This window comes from Fukomys damarensis, unplaced genomic scaffold (assembly GCF_012274545.1).
Source record: "Fukomys damarensis isolate Sample0158 unplaced genomic scaffold, DMR_v1.0_HiC HiC_scaffold_39, whole genome shotgun sequence".
NCBI classification, from domain to species: Eukaryota; Metazoa; Chordata; class Mammalia; order Rodentia; family Bathyergidae; genus Fukomys; species Fukomys damarensis.
The window spans coordinates 109,662,506-109,678,950 of record NW_022900951.1 but is presented as its reverse complement, the minus strand read 5'-3'; the positions used below and the strand labels follow the sequence as shown (position 1 = coordinate 109,678,950).

Genomic DNA, 16,445 nt, shown 5'->3' with positions numbered 1-16,445 from the left:
AATAGGCGATTGGGGAAAGGTACTGGAACAAGTTGGAAGTTAATGACGACCAGCACAAGCACTTCTCATTAGAAGGTCTTTGAAAGGAGGAAAAAATGTGTGTGTGTGTGTGTGTGTGTGTGTGTGTAAAACCTTCCTCAGTATGACCAATCCTTCTCTTTTCTTTCTTTAGGCAAGAATAAGAATATGAGACACAGAGGATTTGTCACTCCCTTGACTCATTACATCTACCCTCTCTGATGAACCCTGTGTAGCTTTTAATTGTGCTTATTTCAATAATTGGGAAAAGCAAAGAAACCCATCCAAGATTTTTTTTTATAGTGGGAACACATTTGCTCTTCATTTCATAAAATGTACAAAGAAACTGACAGCTAATGGCAAAAACTCCAGGGGAAAGGGAACTCCTTTTTAAAGGCGTCTACATTTAAAAGACATTCTCCTAAATCTCTCCCGACTAACTGGCATTCCAAATCATGCTGAAAAAATGTAGAAGGAAATCTTCAGAGCCTAGCAAGCTGAGAAAGTAGAAAGATTGTCCTGTGTTTGACAGGGTGTCGGGTTTCATTTGAAGAGCAACTGCACCCCACCACCCTCAACTCAGATACTGGGAACACCAGTGAGCCAGGCAGGCTCCAAAAATGGCCTGAGTGCAGTGACAGTGAACCTCGGGTGACAGGGTATTGCCGGCTGGCAATCCGGGCCTTCCGCATGTCCGGCCCAGGGTTATTGACTAACATTTCCTGTCAGTCAGTCAGTGACTCAGGCCAGAGCACAAGATCCTTCCCAGAACGCATGGGGCGGGGAGAGAGGGAGAGAATACAACTGGACACACAGAGAGACTGTACAAATAGAGAAAGAATGCAAATGGACATATGAAGGAGTTGGGAGTAATGAGAAAGCATGAGGGATTTTCTTAGGTTGGTAAGTAGTGTTTACCAGAATCGTCCATAGTTTTCCCAAACACAAAATAACACTTTATTCTTATAAAGAAAATTATGATTTATAAATTTGATTCCAATTCTTTTGTCACTTGAGAAATAGGACAGCTTTGGTGCTAAATGACAAAGTATTCTGCTTACAGTCAGAGCAGTGCAGGTGAGTGAATTAGTCTTCTCCAGGGTTCTACTCTCAGAAGCCCAAGAGACTCTGCCTGTGCTCAGAATCCCCATGGCACTACTTTTGTGCCTGTCTTGTGGCACTGACAGAGTCTAGAAGTACAGGTTGATATTTGTGCTCAAATTATCTGCCTCATGAGCTAAAGAGCTCCTGGAGGCCAAGACTGAGTTTTCTTCAACTCTTTATTCACCACAGCATCTGACACAGTTTCCATCCACTGCTGCCCCCTTGCACCTATACCATGTGTCCATCTCCCGCTAAGTGGAGAGCTCCTTGAGGACGGGCTCCGTGGCTCATCCTGTGCCCCCCCCCAGTGCCTGGCTGCATGGTTGTTCATACATCAGTAAATGTTCCTAGCATACAATCAAGGTGTAACGAAGACCTAATTACATTTTACTACATATGCTTACCATAACCGTGACACTTCCCCCATCTGTGGCCGCCTCACCCCCCACTCAGCCACTCCAAGCTGTTATCCGTGATCACACTTGAAACTGAAATATCTGCTAAGGACTCTGGTAATGGTAACAGAGACCAGGATCCAGACATTGATATACTTTTAATGCTGTTCTCACCAAAAAGGTATTTCAAAAAGGAAACAGCATAGGAGAAGTTTTAGGGAAAGAGAAAGATGTAGTGAAGTAAAGAAGGTAGGGTGAGAGAGAATGGTAGGTGAAGAACACTGCTAAGTCTGCACCTTCTGAATGCTGCTTGGCTGGCTATGGCATGAGAAAGGTGAAATTGAAAAAACGTGAAATTGAAAAAACGTTAAATTGAAAAGGGGGTTTCCTAAACTTGGTCTCAGCCTTAATAGTAAGGAAAAAGGATTTGAGGATTATTTACCTTGTTGTTAGTCAAAAGGGGGCTTCAGATTTCTCCCCTGGGTGACCTACACTGAAATCTCTACATCCAGCTTTTAATACTTGTTCTATTTATGAGGAAATTATAATGACGGGAGGGGCTCGCCTTACTGCCTCTAATCTCTTGGCAGAGAAATTAAAAAGACGACCAGAAATTGCTGTCCAACTGGAACTCTGCATAAGGAGAACCAGTTGGGACAAATCAATTGAAAAAAAACAATCTTTATTTAAGAAGAATGCATCTTTAATCGTAGTAATCCCGTTAGTAAATTGCTTTCTCTGGTGACATTGCATACCTACTTACAGTTTGCTCATTTTGATTTTCCTTCTGCATTTTTGCTTGCTGCTCATGCAGCTGTGGGCTTGCAAGCTGAGCAGTGAACTTACGACTGGCATCAAAAAACTCTGCATCAAAAACTTCCCATGGGTCTTACGACCAAAGTGTCACTATGTTTGAAAGTGATTCAAGGATCACTAGATAATTATATTTTCTTTAGCACTTTTTCAAAAGACCTGTTTTCCATCCCTTTCACCATTTCTATTCTCTTCCCTAAGAATTAGTCTCAACATCTCAAAACTGTGAAAATAAAAGTGTCCAAGGACCATCATAGCTCCCAGATCCTATATATGTAGTCTAATGTCCTGCTGGCTTCCATGATGAAAGCACTCCATTTCCAGGTCATATCAACAGTGGGTCACCGTGACTCTCTGTTTTGCTTCTATAGCAGTTGTGTCCAAGCAGATTTTTTGTATCATAAAAATATGTAGTTTGTTTTAAGTGGGTATTTGTTTTTTAAATACCTGTTGCATTCGGGCGATAGCGTTAAAAGATGATTACCTTAAGTCCTTTAATATTATATATCCTTGCTATCATCCTCTGCATTACCTTTTCTTAGGAAAAAATGCACCAGTCTCCCTTCTTTTAAAGTCTTTTTCCTCAAACAGTGTGCCCCACCTTCTGTCTTGCGACTTATTCCCCCATTTAGCTATCATTCCCACATGCCAGAGTTATTTTAGGAATACACTCTATAGAAATACATCACATACCAAAAGTGCATATATAAGGATAGTCACTGAAACATTGTTTATAGAGGGAGAAGTTAGAAGCAACCTAAATGCCCATCCATGGGAAAAATGTCTAATTGTGTAATATTCAACTTATGGAATTTTTTGCAATGCTTAAAAAAAGATGAAGCAGGTCTCCATGTATAAGCTCATTTATGAATACACAGAGAAAATATATTTACTAGTAGTTACCCCTGGGGAGTTGTGGGAAGAGGGACTATAAGAGGAGTTTTTGTAGTCCTTGTTTTTACTGTATATCCTTTAGGTATTGTTTGAATCTTTAGCTTCAAGGATTTTTTATATGTTGGATAGATTTAAAATTAACAAAATAAAAGAACTCTCCTGTGGAGGATGATTTGGAGGAAGACAGGCTGGGAAGCTGTTGCAATTCTCCAGGTGAGAGGTAATGAAAACGTAAACAATAGCAGGCAATGGCAACAGAAGGGAGAGGAATTCACAAAATATCAAAGGAATAGAATTTGTGGGATGTGGTGATTATTTCATCTATTGCACATAAAGAAGGAGAGGGAATCTAGAATGATTTACAGGTTTCAGGATTAAGCACCTTGGTAGCTAGAAAAGGCATTCATGGCAGGTTTGGGGAGCAAAGAATGGGAGCAGCAGTAAAGGGAATAGAAATGGTGCAGTTGGTAAAACATTGAATCTGAATCATCTGGCAGGTACTCAGTTGCAGTGGACCGGGGAGAAGTTAGATCTCCAGAAGATGTGTCAGCTACAGATAGATTTGAAGATCCTCAATGATAGATCAAACTGGAGGCATGGATGAGAGTCCAGGAAGATTTGTCAAGTGAGAACAGTGAAGGGTGGAGGAAGAGATGAGAGAATACCCATCTTTAAGGACAGAGTAGAAGGAAAAGAGAAATCTGAGAATTATCAGAGAAGTGGGAAAGAACCCGGGAGCAGTGTGATGGAACGTGGGGAACAAGTTTCAGGTAGGCATTGGCCAGCAATGCGGGATGCTACAAAGAGCTAAAAAACAAAAAAAAAACACTGAAGAATGAGCTGTAAACTGACCTGAGGGATCTTGTTAGGCGATGAAATCTTCTAAAATGACCTTTCAGTGTGTCTGCACTCATTGGTAAATTGACTTAAAAAAAAAATCACTGAATTGTAAACTTGAAATTTTCTTCAAATGGGTGAATTTTATAATATGTAAATCATACCTTAATAAAACTGTTAAAATGTAAATGAGGAAAAAAAGAGTACATTGAATGTGGTTTGAGGCAAGCTGCGATTCCTAGAGACACTTTCCAGTATAATTTCCTTTTCCTAATCAATTTGAGAAAAGCGCAGTGAAAGAAAATGACAAGGAAATACATGAGGTTACTGGTTACAGTGGCCCATCTGTGATATCAATTATGTATTTGATTTGTTTTTCACCGAGCCATGAATATTACCTCCCTATGTCCTTTGGATAGTTATAGATTGGTTGTTGTATTTTATCATCATCATCATCATCATCATCTCACTTATATTTCCAGAAGTTCAGAATGGCAGGCTATAAAGCCCCAGTTTTTGTCTGATTTTGCTTCTGCTCTTGATTGTATTTTAATATTTTTAAGCATGGATTCTTTATTGGACCTGCAATAAGTGAGATTTCAGCACGAAAATTTCATGAAATCTCATCATTCGTTTCGTGAGATCTCTACAATGCTGAACACATGTCTTGTCCTTCTCAGCCAATTTCCTTTTTAATTCAACTTAGCCAATCACAAGAGGAATTTGTGTTCAGTAATGGGCACCCTTGAGGTCTTCTGTAGTTAAATTAAAAAAAAAAAAAGAATAGGAAATTTCTTCTCCATCTCCCTTATAAGGACCAGGGTTACCAATGATCATACTTAAACTGCTTACTTCTTGCTAAGTGAATCTTCTTTTTATTTGGGTTTAATATCTTCCTGCTGTTTTTATACCCCTTTCAGTGAGATGGCTGCCACTCTTTGCAGTAGAGTTTTCCTTTTTCAATGTTGTAGCTGTGAGTCTGGGCCACTTGGCATGTTTTCACCTTTCCTGGCCTCCATCTGCACTTGCCTGCTTTGTTCTAGTGCCCACAGAGTTCTTTGTGTGAGGATCATACAGCTTTTCACCTCCGTTGTCTTCCCTTTGGCTTCTTCCAATTTATGTCTTAATCACATATTCTCTCCATCTGATGCCTGTTCCTTTCTCCCGCTGATTCTTGAGCAAGGGCCACTGCACAATTGCACTGAGTGTAATGCCCACTGCCTGCCAATCACTCAATGTTTCTCAGTGGGAGTGCGGAGGGAAGCCGAGTGTAAACAAATCCGGCATTGGTTGCTCCATCTTCTATGTAGGCTGTGTCTTTATTTAACCATACTGTACTGTGAATGCACGTTTCATATATTTAAGAGTGTTAACTCTTAGCTTATTGGACAGTTTATGTAATTCTTTCTTCTACCTCAGGCAAGTCTGTTTATTCCCATAAAATTATGTCTTGGTTGGTAAGTCCATGACAAAGTTAAACCCCTCCTCTCTAAACTAGTCCCAGTCTCCAAAAAACACTGGTCTCTTTCTATAAGAGAGGATCCAGCAGTTTCTTTAGCTTGCTCTCCAGACAGTGTCGGTATGCAAGGATCACTTTAATCTTATCCCTTTGCCCTACATCCTCACATGAAACCTCTCAAGCCCTGAATGAAATCAACAAGAGCTATTTACTTTCACCCTCACCCACCCTATTCCATGTTTGAATACTTTCACCAACATCTTTAAGAGCCGTGGAATCTCTGTAGGACTACCTCCTTGCTAACTGTGAGAAAGTTCTTTGAGGGAGCTCAGAACTGGGAATTTAGGGATTGGGCCCAGGTCTTTCCCAATGACCATCCTCAGCCTTGTTTTTTGGTTTTGTTTGGCGTGTTTTTGTTTTTGTTTTTTTGAGAAAAAAGTCTGAGTCTCACTAAGATGCCCACACTGGGCTCAGCCTCCAACAGTGTGGGGATTATAGACACACCCAACTTTTATTTTCTTTTAAATCCTGTTTTCAGATTGCTCTGGTGGTTTAAAGTTTTTAATTTCTTTTAAATCAAATCATAGTCCCCTTAGAAGAAAAGACATGACCATGAAATGACAATAATTAAGAAGATTTGGGACAAGAAACACCTAAGCTAGAGAAAGAGAAGGAACATAACAAAAGGGTTATTCCCTGCAGGTGTAGGGCAGGTGTTGTCAGAGAAATGGGAAAAACTGAGGTTAGAAGCCCAAATGGTGCGGGGAGGTAAAGAGTAAGGGAATGGAAATACCCATAGAAGATTAAGAAAGGAGGTATTGGAAGCTCTTCTAGAAGAATCAGAACCCTAGTTACAAGTTTAAATCAATGCGAGGAAGAACAGAAGAGCATCCTTTTCTCTTGGGGTCTCACTGTGTAGCCCAGGCTGGCCTCAAAGGCATGGTGATCTGCCTGCCCCAGCCTCGCCAGTGCACCACCACCCTTGGCTCCAAAAGCAAGCTTCAGATTCCAAAGCCATTCAAGGATTCCAACCTTGCTGCTTGCCTAAGGATATGGAAAAGAGTACTGCGGAGACAGGAGAGTGCTTAGTAGAGCTGTGACTAGACAGAAGAGAGGGGAATAATTGGACACAGGAAATTAGTTTAAAGAGCAATGGAAAAAGAAAAGAAGTGAATAGAGAAATGGAAAAGGAGGGGCAATGAAAACAGAACTTTTAGGTTAAGAACTGTTTTTATTCCCGTGCCAGCACGTAATTGTATTTTCCTGGCCGACAGCCCAAAGACCTCTGCAAAGGGAGTGGGGTGCCGGCATGTGTTACTGCAGGCATTGAGGTCACTGCTTTGTAGTATTATAGCCAAGCAACTGACTTTATTAATGAGGCCATATTTTGATGTCACAGAAACAGGCATTAAAACTTCAGTCACCAGAGGTCCTTCCACAAGAGAATCAATGGTGATGGGAAGACTGGAGGGTGGGCCGGGGTGAATAGATTGTGAGGCTAGGCCAGAGGCCAAAGGTACAGGAATGCAATCTCGAAGGTCCCAAGTGAGAAGTGAATGGAAGCTGCTCACCAGAAAACCTGTTTCCTGCTCAGTGTGTCACACAGAATGTCAGCTTTGTGTCGGCTGCTCTCATGGCAAGGCATCAAGTTCCAGGCAGCATAAGGGAATAAGGAAATAATCTTTGTGGGTTCCATCTGCACTGAGCATGGTGAAACGATGCTGCAGTGGGTATTGAAAACTGGCTATTGAAATCTAGAGGTTGGAGTTTGAGCCCCACTGTTTGCTTTTGGAGCCAGCCACCATTGACCCTCCCTTTGTCTTGCCTTCATCGTAGTCAGTAATGGCTCATCCCCCTGAGTAAATCATCACTTAGTGAGGATTAACCCCTTGAGAAGGATGTCTTGCAAGGAGATAAGCCCTTCACCTGCACATTCCCAACAGCCTAGTGTATGCGTTCATTCATGCAGCTATTGGTTCATGCATCCATTCCATCAGTCAATAAGCATATTTTAAGTGTCTGTGTTTGCTGAATACTATGTGAGAGCTACAGAAAGGAGTACCATTCATCTCTTCTTTCTGTGGTACTCAGTCTAGTTGAGGAGCGGAACACAGAAATGACTGATTCTACTATGATGCAATTGGAAGTTAGTTCTATAATAGAAGTTCAATCCAATTAATAGAGAAAGAGAAGTGATTAGTTTGGGCTGTTAGAAAGGAAGCTTCCTGGGAGAGGTGTCATCTAAGTTGAGGCTTGAAAGATACACTTGTCGATAGAAAAAGAAGGGGAGAGGACAAAGAAAAAGAAATAGTGATAGTGGCACAGGGGTGGGGGGGGGATGCCGTCCTGGGTTCTGGTTATAAACACCAGCCCGGAGTCTTAGAGAGCACTGTTAAGAAAGAAGGACATGGAAGCATGAAAATCACTAGCATATTCAGCGTTGGTGCAACTACAGTACATGGCACCTAGAAAATATATGAGCAGTTGAAACTGGAAAGCAAGAGAAGATGGACTGGAGAGGCTTTTGAATTTCCTACTTAGGAATTAGGAGTCTATCCCACACGGAGTAGGGACTCACTAGAGGAAGAGAGTGATGTGCTTCAACATGTGTGTCAGGAAGAGTGTTGTCTTGTTCCTGTGGTCACGGAATAGAATTCTACTTCCTGGATAGTCACTGAAGAAGAATGGTATCTTTTGTAGCTGAGGCATTGAGAACAGGAGGGATGGAAGGCTGCAGGAGAGAGGAGCAGTGGTCAGCATCCACAGAGAGAGGAGAAGTGCCTGTGTGGATGGGAGAACGGACCCTGCTCTGACTTCCAGATCCAAAGGTGGGAACGTAGGAGGATGGAGCCAGGGTGCCAGTGTGTGCTTCCAGGTAAACAGGAAAAGTCTCAGTTTCCCAATGCCTGTTGATGATGAGGGAGGAAAGTCACAACTGGAGAGTATTTAAGGAACAAGTTCAGATGGAACAACTTAGGGAGGGTTTTCATCTTTCATTTATGAGGACACCTGCCTGCTGTTGATTTCTGGCCCAAGATGTTCCCATACCCAGTCTGAATATTTTTAGGGCCTTGATTTTGACACCTTGGCTGTTGTATGAGTAATTTTCCTTACTGTTAGGCATTGCCAGTATATTGTGAGCCTTTTGATTCTTAGGTACACTTTTTATAAGTTCCATTATGGCTCATTAAAATGGTAGCACACCAGATTTTGAGTTTTCCCGTCCATGTAAAGTCCTCATAATCAATGGAGTCCTCATATACTTGGGCTCCAAGGGAGAACAAGGCCACTCACTCCCTTATTCCCCTGACCCCTCAGCAGTAATTGGATTTGGCTACAATAAGTGACATTTTATGTTTTTTACATCCTCAAAGCCCAATGATGCATACCTCTGTAGCTGTGTCATGCCTGACATTTATATTATAACCAGCACTCCATGAATCTAAACTATTAAGTAATCTTAAAAACTTATGAGAACAGAGTGTATTCTTGCATTTATTGCTTTTTTAAGCTTAATTTCAGCTCAGCATCATTTATGTAAGTTACGAAAGCAAAGGTAAGTTTCCTGAGGTTGCAATATCTTTGGAAAATTTTAGCCTCAGATTAAAGTTCTTGAAAAAAAATTCCCTCTCTCCCCTTCCCCAGTGAGGAGCCATATTTACAAGTCCCTGAACTATTGAGAAGAACAAGGCAGTGAACAAAGAGCTCAGTGCAGGTTGTTAATGCACCGAAGATAAGAGCAGAACATCTCCAGGCTGTCCCAAATTGGAGCTCTGGATACACCTTCCAACACACTGAGTTGTACATCCTGGTTAGGTGTTATGGCTCTAATAGCATTGCCACCTGCCTCAGGCAGTCAGGGTTATAGTGCATCATTTTTTTCACTCTCAGGGCCTACTTTCACCCCAGCTCAGTACCATCTGGGTTTTGGTCCAGCCACGCTACTGAAACTTCCTCCAAAAAAATCATCTGTAATCTTCTATTAGGCATATTCAGCAGGTACTTCTCAGTCTTTACTTTTCTTGACCCCTTCACAATATTTGACTTTGTTAATCACCCTTCTTTAAAATACTCTCTTCCAAAATAATATGCAGGTTTGGTGGCACACACCTGTAATCCCAGTTACTTGGGAGACTGAGGCAGGGGGATCATGAGTTGATCCAGAAAAGATAGCTCATTGCCCCAGCCCTCTTCCAGGAGATGCCACTGGGTTATTCCCAGGTTTTACACTCATTAAGTGGACAAGATTGGTAGCTTGCATGGTTGTCAATAAGGCTCACTGTGAAATGGGCCCATTCTAAAAGGAATCCCATTTGACCAGTTAAAAACTCAGAGGCTTCAAGTGTTCTTTTCTCCTTATCTCATACATGAGAAGACTATCGAGACCCCCAAATACCCGAGTGTCACTTGTAAGGTCAATTGCTTACCAGACACAGTGGTGCACATCTGTAATCCCAGTACTCTAAGAGGCTGGAGTAGGAAGATCACAAGTTGAAGCCCAGCCTAGGCAACTTAGAGAGCCCCTGTATCAAAATAAAGATTGCTTTAAAGAGCTTGGGTCACAGCTCAATACAAAGTCCCTCTGTTTAATCCCCAGCACCCACTAAGAATCAAAATAAATAAACACATCACTTTCTTTTGCTTAAGTCCAAGAAGTCAGTAATTTCACACAATTTTTTGTCAGCACTGGGGATTGAACCACGGTACACACTGTACTGCTGAGCTACATGACCAGCCCTTTTAAAAAAACAATTTTTTAAACTTTGAGACAAGATCATGCCAGATTGGGCTTGAGTTTAGGATTCTCCTGCCTCAGACCCCCAGAATGCCAATTAGAGTTTATGCTGACACACCCAGCTAATCACATCTTGAAGTTCACAAAGGTGGAGCTATGGCTGTGGGAAGAAGGAATTTTATATTGAGGGGAGGACAAAAAAAACCCAGATCTCTTTGGGATTCCAAAGCAAACGGCAGAGCCCACAGGGATTCCGTGGGAAGGGGCAGCAGCTGAGCAGTATTGCAGTGAACACAGTTTTCCTTGCAAATTTCCCCCAATTTATCCTCAGGGTATACCAGGCAGCTTCCTGAAATTTCACATATTCATGTATTAAGGGGCCAACTGTACACAGCAAATGTAAAGCCAGGGATAGCAGTGAAGCCATCTGCCAGTGCAACCCTGGCAAGGAAGAAATCCCCATGCTTGGCTTAGCAGCAGCTTCTCTCCCCTGGCATTTTGATGGCAGCTCTTCTTTTGGGCTGCTCTCTGAAGTCTTGCTGTTGGCATGGGTGAAACTTCTAGATCAGTGCATCTTCTTCCTTGATGCCCAGTCCTTTCAGGGTGTGCATTTGCTTGCTGTTATACACTCAAGCCCCCAGAGGCTTATCTCCCTGGCTGGCAGACCCTTTGCCTATGTGTGCCTGCCTGATGCGCTGCAGGCCCAACAACTTTTCCCCTGAAGCTTTCTGTGCACTGGCTTCAGTAGCAGTCATTATGCTAAGGTTTAAAAACAAAACCAGAACATTCCAGCATGGATTTATTTCTTGCTGGGGTCTGCTACCCAAGATTAGAACAGCTAAAGAAGAAAGAGAACTCAAAATTCTGTAGCTGATGATGATCACTAGAGAAACATCCCAAGAGAAGCAATGGATTTTCCCTCCTTGCTTATGAAAGCCCTGCTGGGACAGCCATATTGGCTGCTGTAGGATAGGGGTGATTGCAGCCTGCAGTGGAGTGTGCCCCTCCCTGGGCCACAGAGCCTTGGAATCAGAGGGGAAAAAAACTAGAAGAAAGCTTAGAAGTCATCACTTCAACACCATGACTTTAACAGACGAGGCAAATGAAGCCCACAAAGGAAATGACTTGTCAAAGGCAAAGTAATAAGTCAGTGGCCAAGCCAGGCCTAGAATCCAGGGCTCCGGAGCCCCAGGGAATGCACTAGGAGTCTAAATAAGAAGGAGGACTCCCCAGTCCTGCAAAAACACAACTGCAGACCCTAATGACTGACGGGTGTTTTAAAGGGATCATCAGATCTGCACTACAAAGGACGTGAAGGCAAAACGAGAGTTGGGCTGAGTGTGTAATTAGTGCAGGTTGTTGGTTCTATCCTCTGGGCATAGTTAAACTGATTACAAATAGAAACAGATCTCTGGGGCTAGCAGGGAAATGACCTTCCTGGCCCACATACAACAAAATATGTATTCTGGAAAATCATTGATAGATACAAAAATGTGAATGATTTAAAGAAGGGTTGTGGTGAGTCCATAATTTCCCATACAAATGTGCATCACCATGCTCTACTAGCTTCTTTGTATGTGTACTCCTGGCTGATCCACAGGCGCTGTTCCCATAGGCTTCTTGTTTTTTTCTAGGACAAAATGTCTGACGAGTGTCTCCTACTTAGGGCTGTCCTCCAAAGATCTTTCTAAAAACACAAATTGAAAGCTGGATGTGGTGGAGCATGCCTATAACCCAAGCACTCTGGGAGGCTAAGGCAGGAGTTCCCTGGGTTTGAGCCCAACCTGGGCAATGAAATGACTTAGCAAGATCCTATCTCAAACTAAAAAAATAATATTTTAAAAGGAGTTAGGATGTAGCTCAGTACAGAGGCCCTGGGTTCAGACTGCAGTCCAAAAAAACAGACAAAACAACCACAACAAAAGACCTGTCACGTGAAGGTACAGGATCCCAGTAATGAATGTAACTGTATTGTAGACCTAGATTGTACCAATAAACTTAATTAAAAGAAAACAAAACGAAAAAGCAAAACTTCAGTGGTATCCTGTTGCTCACAGAATAGTTCAAATCCACTTTGAATAGTTCAGTCCACCTTGATTTGGCCCTTGCTTATCCTTCCTGCTATACCTTTCCTCACGCCCACCTGCTATTACCACACATGCACACACAGACCCTTGACAGTGTTCGCTGCGTGGCCCCTAACACCACAGAGGCTGCTTGCTCCTACATTCATGGAGACTTTTCTCAGACTGACCCTTCTGCCATAGTTCTGTCCAGTCTCCACGCTGCAGACTATCCATGTTGTTCCAGGAAACCTTCAGATCCTTCTGTTTGGAATTTGTATCTCTCCTTCTTTTATTCCCATGGTGTTTTACTGTGCCTTTATTTGAGCCCTTTTAGCTTTTGGCCAAGTATCTAGTTGGTGTGTCTGTTGGTCTGTTGTGCTTGCCAGAGTGTGGGATTCCTGGAGGCAAATGTTAAATCTTTTTTCTAACCTTCTAGTTCAGTTCTTGGAGCATCGTAGGCTAGCACTGTCTGTTGAATTAAATTGAATTATAATTATCTGTGACCAAAATTTTATTTCCTCTACCTCCCTTACTGCTACCTTGTTATACTAAGCTGTCCCTTTCATCTGTGGCTTTGCTGGGATTCCCATCAGTCTACGTCACAGGAGCCAAACTGGGCTTGGATGATAAACGTTTGCTGCTGCTGAAATGAGAACCTTAGACAATCTTTAGCCACAGTTTAGGGAGCACAGGAAAGAAGCATTCTGAATACTCTTCGGTGTCCATGGAAGACTTGGCTGAACTTTGGGCCTAAAGTGTCTAATGGCCTTGGCTATTATTGTTGATTTCCTCAGGGAAAGACCAGATAAGAAAGTCCCCTTTCAGAGACCCAAAGCCAAGGCCCTTTTCACTATTTCACAAAGTTTAACAAGGCTACTTGATCAAGTCTTATTTAATCAAGGTCAGTTGTATGTGGGAAACACTGGCATTTCTGCTGTTTTTTTAGAAGTTCTCTTTGGCAGTATATATTTCACTCACTGAGTTTTCTTGTTTCAAATACAAATCTATTACTACTTAGTTGTTACAGTCAAATTGGTACATAGAATTTTCCAAAGCCAGTATAGCTCCATTTGACATTTGGAGTCAGACCTGGATTCAACTTCAGTAGTCTCTGTGTCACATGCCAGCTATATAAATATGGGACCGATAATTCATCTAATCTGGAGCTTCCTCACCAGTAAAATGGGGATTATAATACCTACTCCAAAATGTGGTGGAGAGATTAATTTAAAGGAGATAATCCATATAAATATTATGACATTAAACCTGGAATACATTGCACAATCAATAATTAGAGATCATTCCTATGCTTTCCGAACATAGTCCAAGAGATAGACATAACAGAAAATGACTGGACTTAACAGAACTACTGAGTTTACCATAACTGCTATAGTGAAGAAAACTGTTTCGTGTTAGTGAATTGTTTGAAGGGCAAAATAAAGAGAGGCGGAGCTGGGTGGTTAACGTTAGTAGATATTGTTTCATCTTGATCTCGGGCAAGGAGCATCATCTGGAAAAGGAATCCGGAGGCCACGCTGAGAGCACTCTCACTCAGGTCAGCCCTAAAAATACTCCTCTTCACTTAAGTAGAGAAGCTGCTGCAAGACTCTGGCTTGGCTTTCAACAGATCCAGCCATATGTGCTGTCCCTTTTAGTGAAATCCGATGCACCTAAGCCTGCTATCCTTGCAGGCTGACAGCTGACCTCGGCCTTCTTGTGGGCCCTGCGTTGTTCACCTTTCAGAGAAAGAGATCTGATTTCCATGGAGAGTGTTGCTCTTTGTTCCTTTTCTCTTTCTTGCTGGCTTGTTTATATGTATTTATTTGAGGAGGATCTATATTATAGTCTGCTAAGTTGCTTTTGCCTTGTTAAGAACATTTCTGGAAAACTTGATTTGAATTATTATCAGTACTCAGGAAGAAAGCCCTTTCTGTCTTGAGAGGCATAAAATGTAATCAGATCCATATATATGTATTAAAAGTTAAGACATCATTTCTTTGTATAGCAACAAAAAAGAATTATAATTAATTAAAAAATAGAGAGATATTTGTATGCATTATAGGCAGATTATTCACTATAATATGTATTCTTCAGATTAATACAAGGCAGAAGATAAAAACTGTTATGCATTGGAAAATGAAAGTAGTAAATGAAACAGAAAAAGTTGATCTGTACTATTAGTCAAATACATACAAATTGAAGAAGCCTTGAGGTATGAGCTAAATAAAATATCCCTTTTGCTTTTTGCCTCCAGTGGAAGCACAGTAAGATCAGTTCCCCCATCATTGCCGATGGCTTTAGATTACAACAGCCTTTTTGGAAAGTGAGATTGCAGTCTGTGAAGTCAGACACCCTGGCTTTGATCACCTTGACTTTGCTGGCTGCCCCTAGCCAGTGCCAGCCTCAGAGCAAGCCTCGCCCCACCCCTGCTCCACACATCCTGAACCAGCTGAGTCCCAACACTTGCTTCCTGTGATTTACTGCATGTTTCATGCCCTGTAAGAGGAGCTCTTCCTTCCTTCCCTCTGTAGAATCCCAGTCATTTCCTCTGGGCCGGTTGCTGTACTTCTCGGTGTCCCAGAAGGATCTTTCCAGATCCCTTAGCCACAAGACAGTTGGCTGGCTGGCAGGGCTGTTCACATCACATCATCTTCACAAGATATTGAAATAGAAACATTGACAGCAGCATCTACAGAAAGCCAAGGGAGTAGATTGATGTCTAAGCCGCCTGGTAAAGCAGATCTGAGAAGAACTGAGCCCTGGGCCAGGGCCAATGATCTTGAATTTCCCAATAAACCATTATCTTTACATTTGCCTTTTGGGAGGCTTTCGCATCAGGCCAAGCTGAAGACATCCAATTTCTTTTCAGAATCTTGAATTTATAAATGATAGGCAGTCAAAAAATGAAAAATGCTTACCCACTAGCCTCTTCTTAGACCTAATTTGCTTGGTACTAGTTTAAATCCTATATATGAGGTCAATTTGACTGTGTGTGTGTGTGTGTGTGTGTATGTGTGTGTGTGTGTGTGTGTGTGTGTGTGTGTGTGTGTGTGTGTTGTTTCGGGGGCGATAGAAAGACCTAACAGAGAAAAGAGCTACTTGAGAAAAAATATAACAACTTTCAACAGCAAGTGACCCTATCTTCAACCCTAATTAAAACAAAGCTCTCAGGATAAGGAAATCTGTATGGGGACTGGGCTTAGCCAAGTACACAGGGAACCCACAACACTCCCGCCTCAGCCAATACTCAAGGACACATGCATGGTCACCCACGCATAACATTTTGATAACAGTGAGATCTGATGAAAATGACCTTTGCTTCAGGTACATTCTGGCCTGAAAGGAGACGCTGCTGATGTGTACCCTGGGTGTGGGTGGAAAAGCGGAGAGGGGGGCAGGCCTGCTCTGTCCTTCTACTATGGTCTCTGGAAGGAGCACTTCTGCACATCTCCTTCCCTGCCCCCACGTCCTTCTCCTTCTCCTTTCTGTCTCTTTGTACCCTTCCCGACAGCTAACACAGGTGCTTCTGCTGTGAATAGTGCATACCGATGCTGTGCGTTATCCCTCATTTCCAATCCTTCCCTTCTCTTGGCAGAACTGGCTTATGATCTGGATGTGGATGAAGCTCCTGGGAGCAAGCAACATGTGAACCAGAAGGACAATGAAGTCACCATCTCTCACAGTCTCGGGAATGCACACTCCCCCCTGAAGCTCCTCACCAGCATGGCCGCCTCTGTGGTGTGCTTTTTCTTCCTGGTGCACTGACTTCCTAGTGCCCAGCATGCATGCTGCCCTGCAGCACCCTGTGGCCCTTCCTCCGCAAAGGAAGCCACCTTATTTTTTCTATTTTTTTTATTGTGTATACCTCCTCCAGCCATTAAGTAGAAGACTAACCACGTGTTATGTTTTCAAAAATCAAATGGTATCTTTATGAGGAAGGTAAATTTTAGTGGTAGTATAGATTGTCCTTTTGCAAAGAAAAAAACCCCATCAAGTTGTGCCAAAATATTTTCCTGTTTGGCTGCTAATTGTTACCATATCTCTCTTTCTCTCTCTTACTCTGTTTTGTTCTCCTGCTATCTCTCTCTCTCTCTCTCTCTCTCTCTCTCTCTCTCTCTCTCTCT

General features: G+C 42.3%; 1 protein-coding gene across 1 annotated transcript in view; it reads left to right on the top strand.

The window, feature by feature from the left end:
• Gpc3 (glypican 3) overlaps positions 1–16,356 on the top strand; it is a 452,065-nt gene extending 435,709 nt beyond the window's left edge. The window contains exon 8 of the mRNA XM_010614296.2: positions 15,917–16,356. Within this exon, the coding sequence (XP_010612598.1) occupies positions 15,917–16,086 (170 nt within the window). The 3' untranslated portion in view covers positions 16,087–16,356. The remainder of the gene's footprint in view (positions 1–15,916) is intronic.
• Positions 16,357–16,445: the final 89 nt, after the last annotated feature.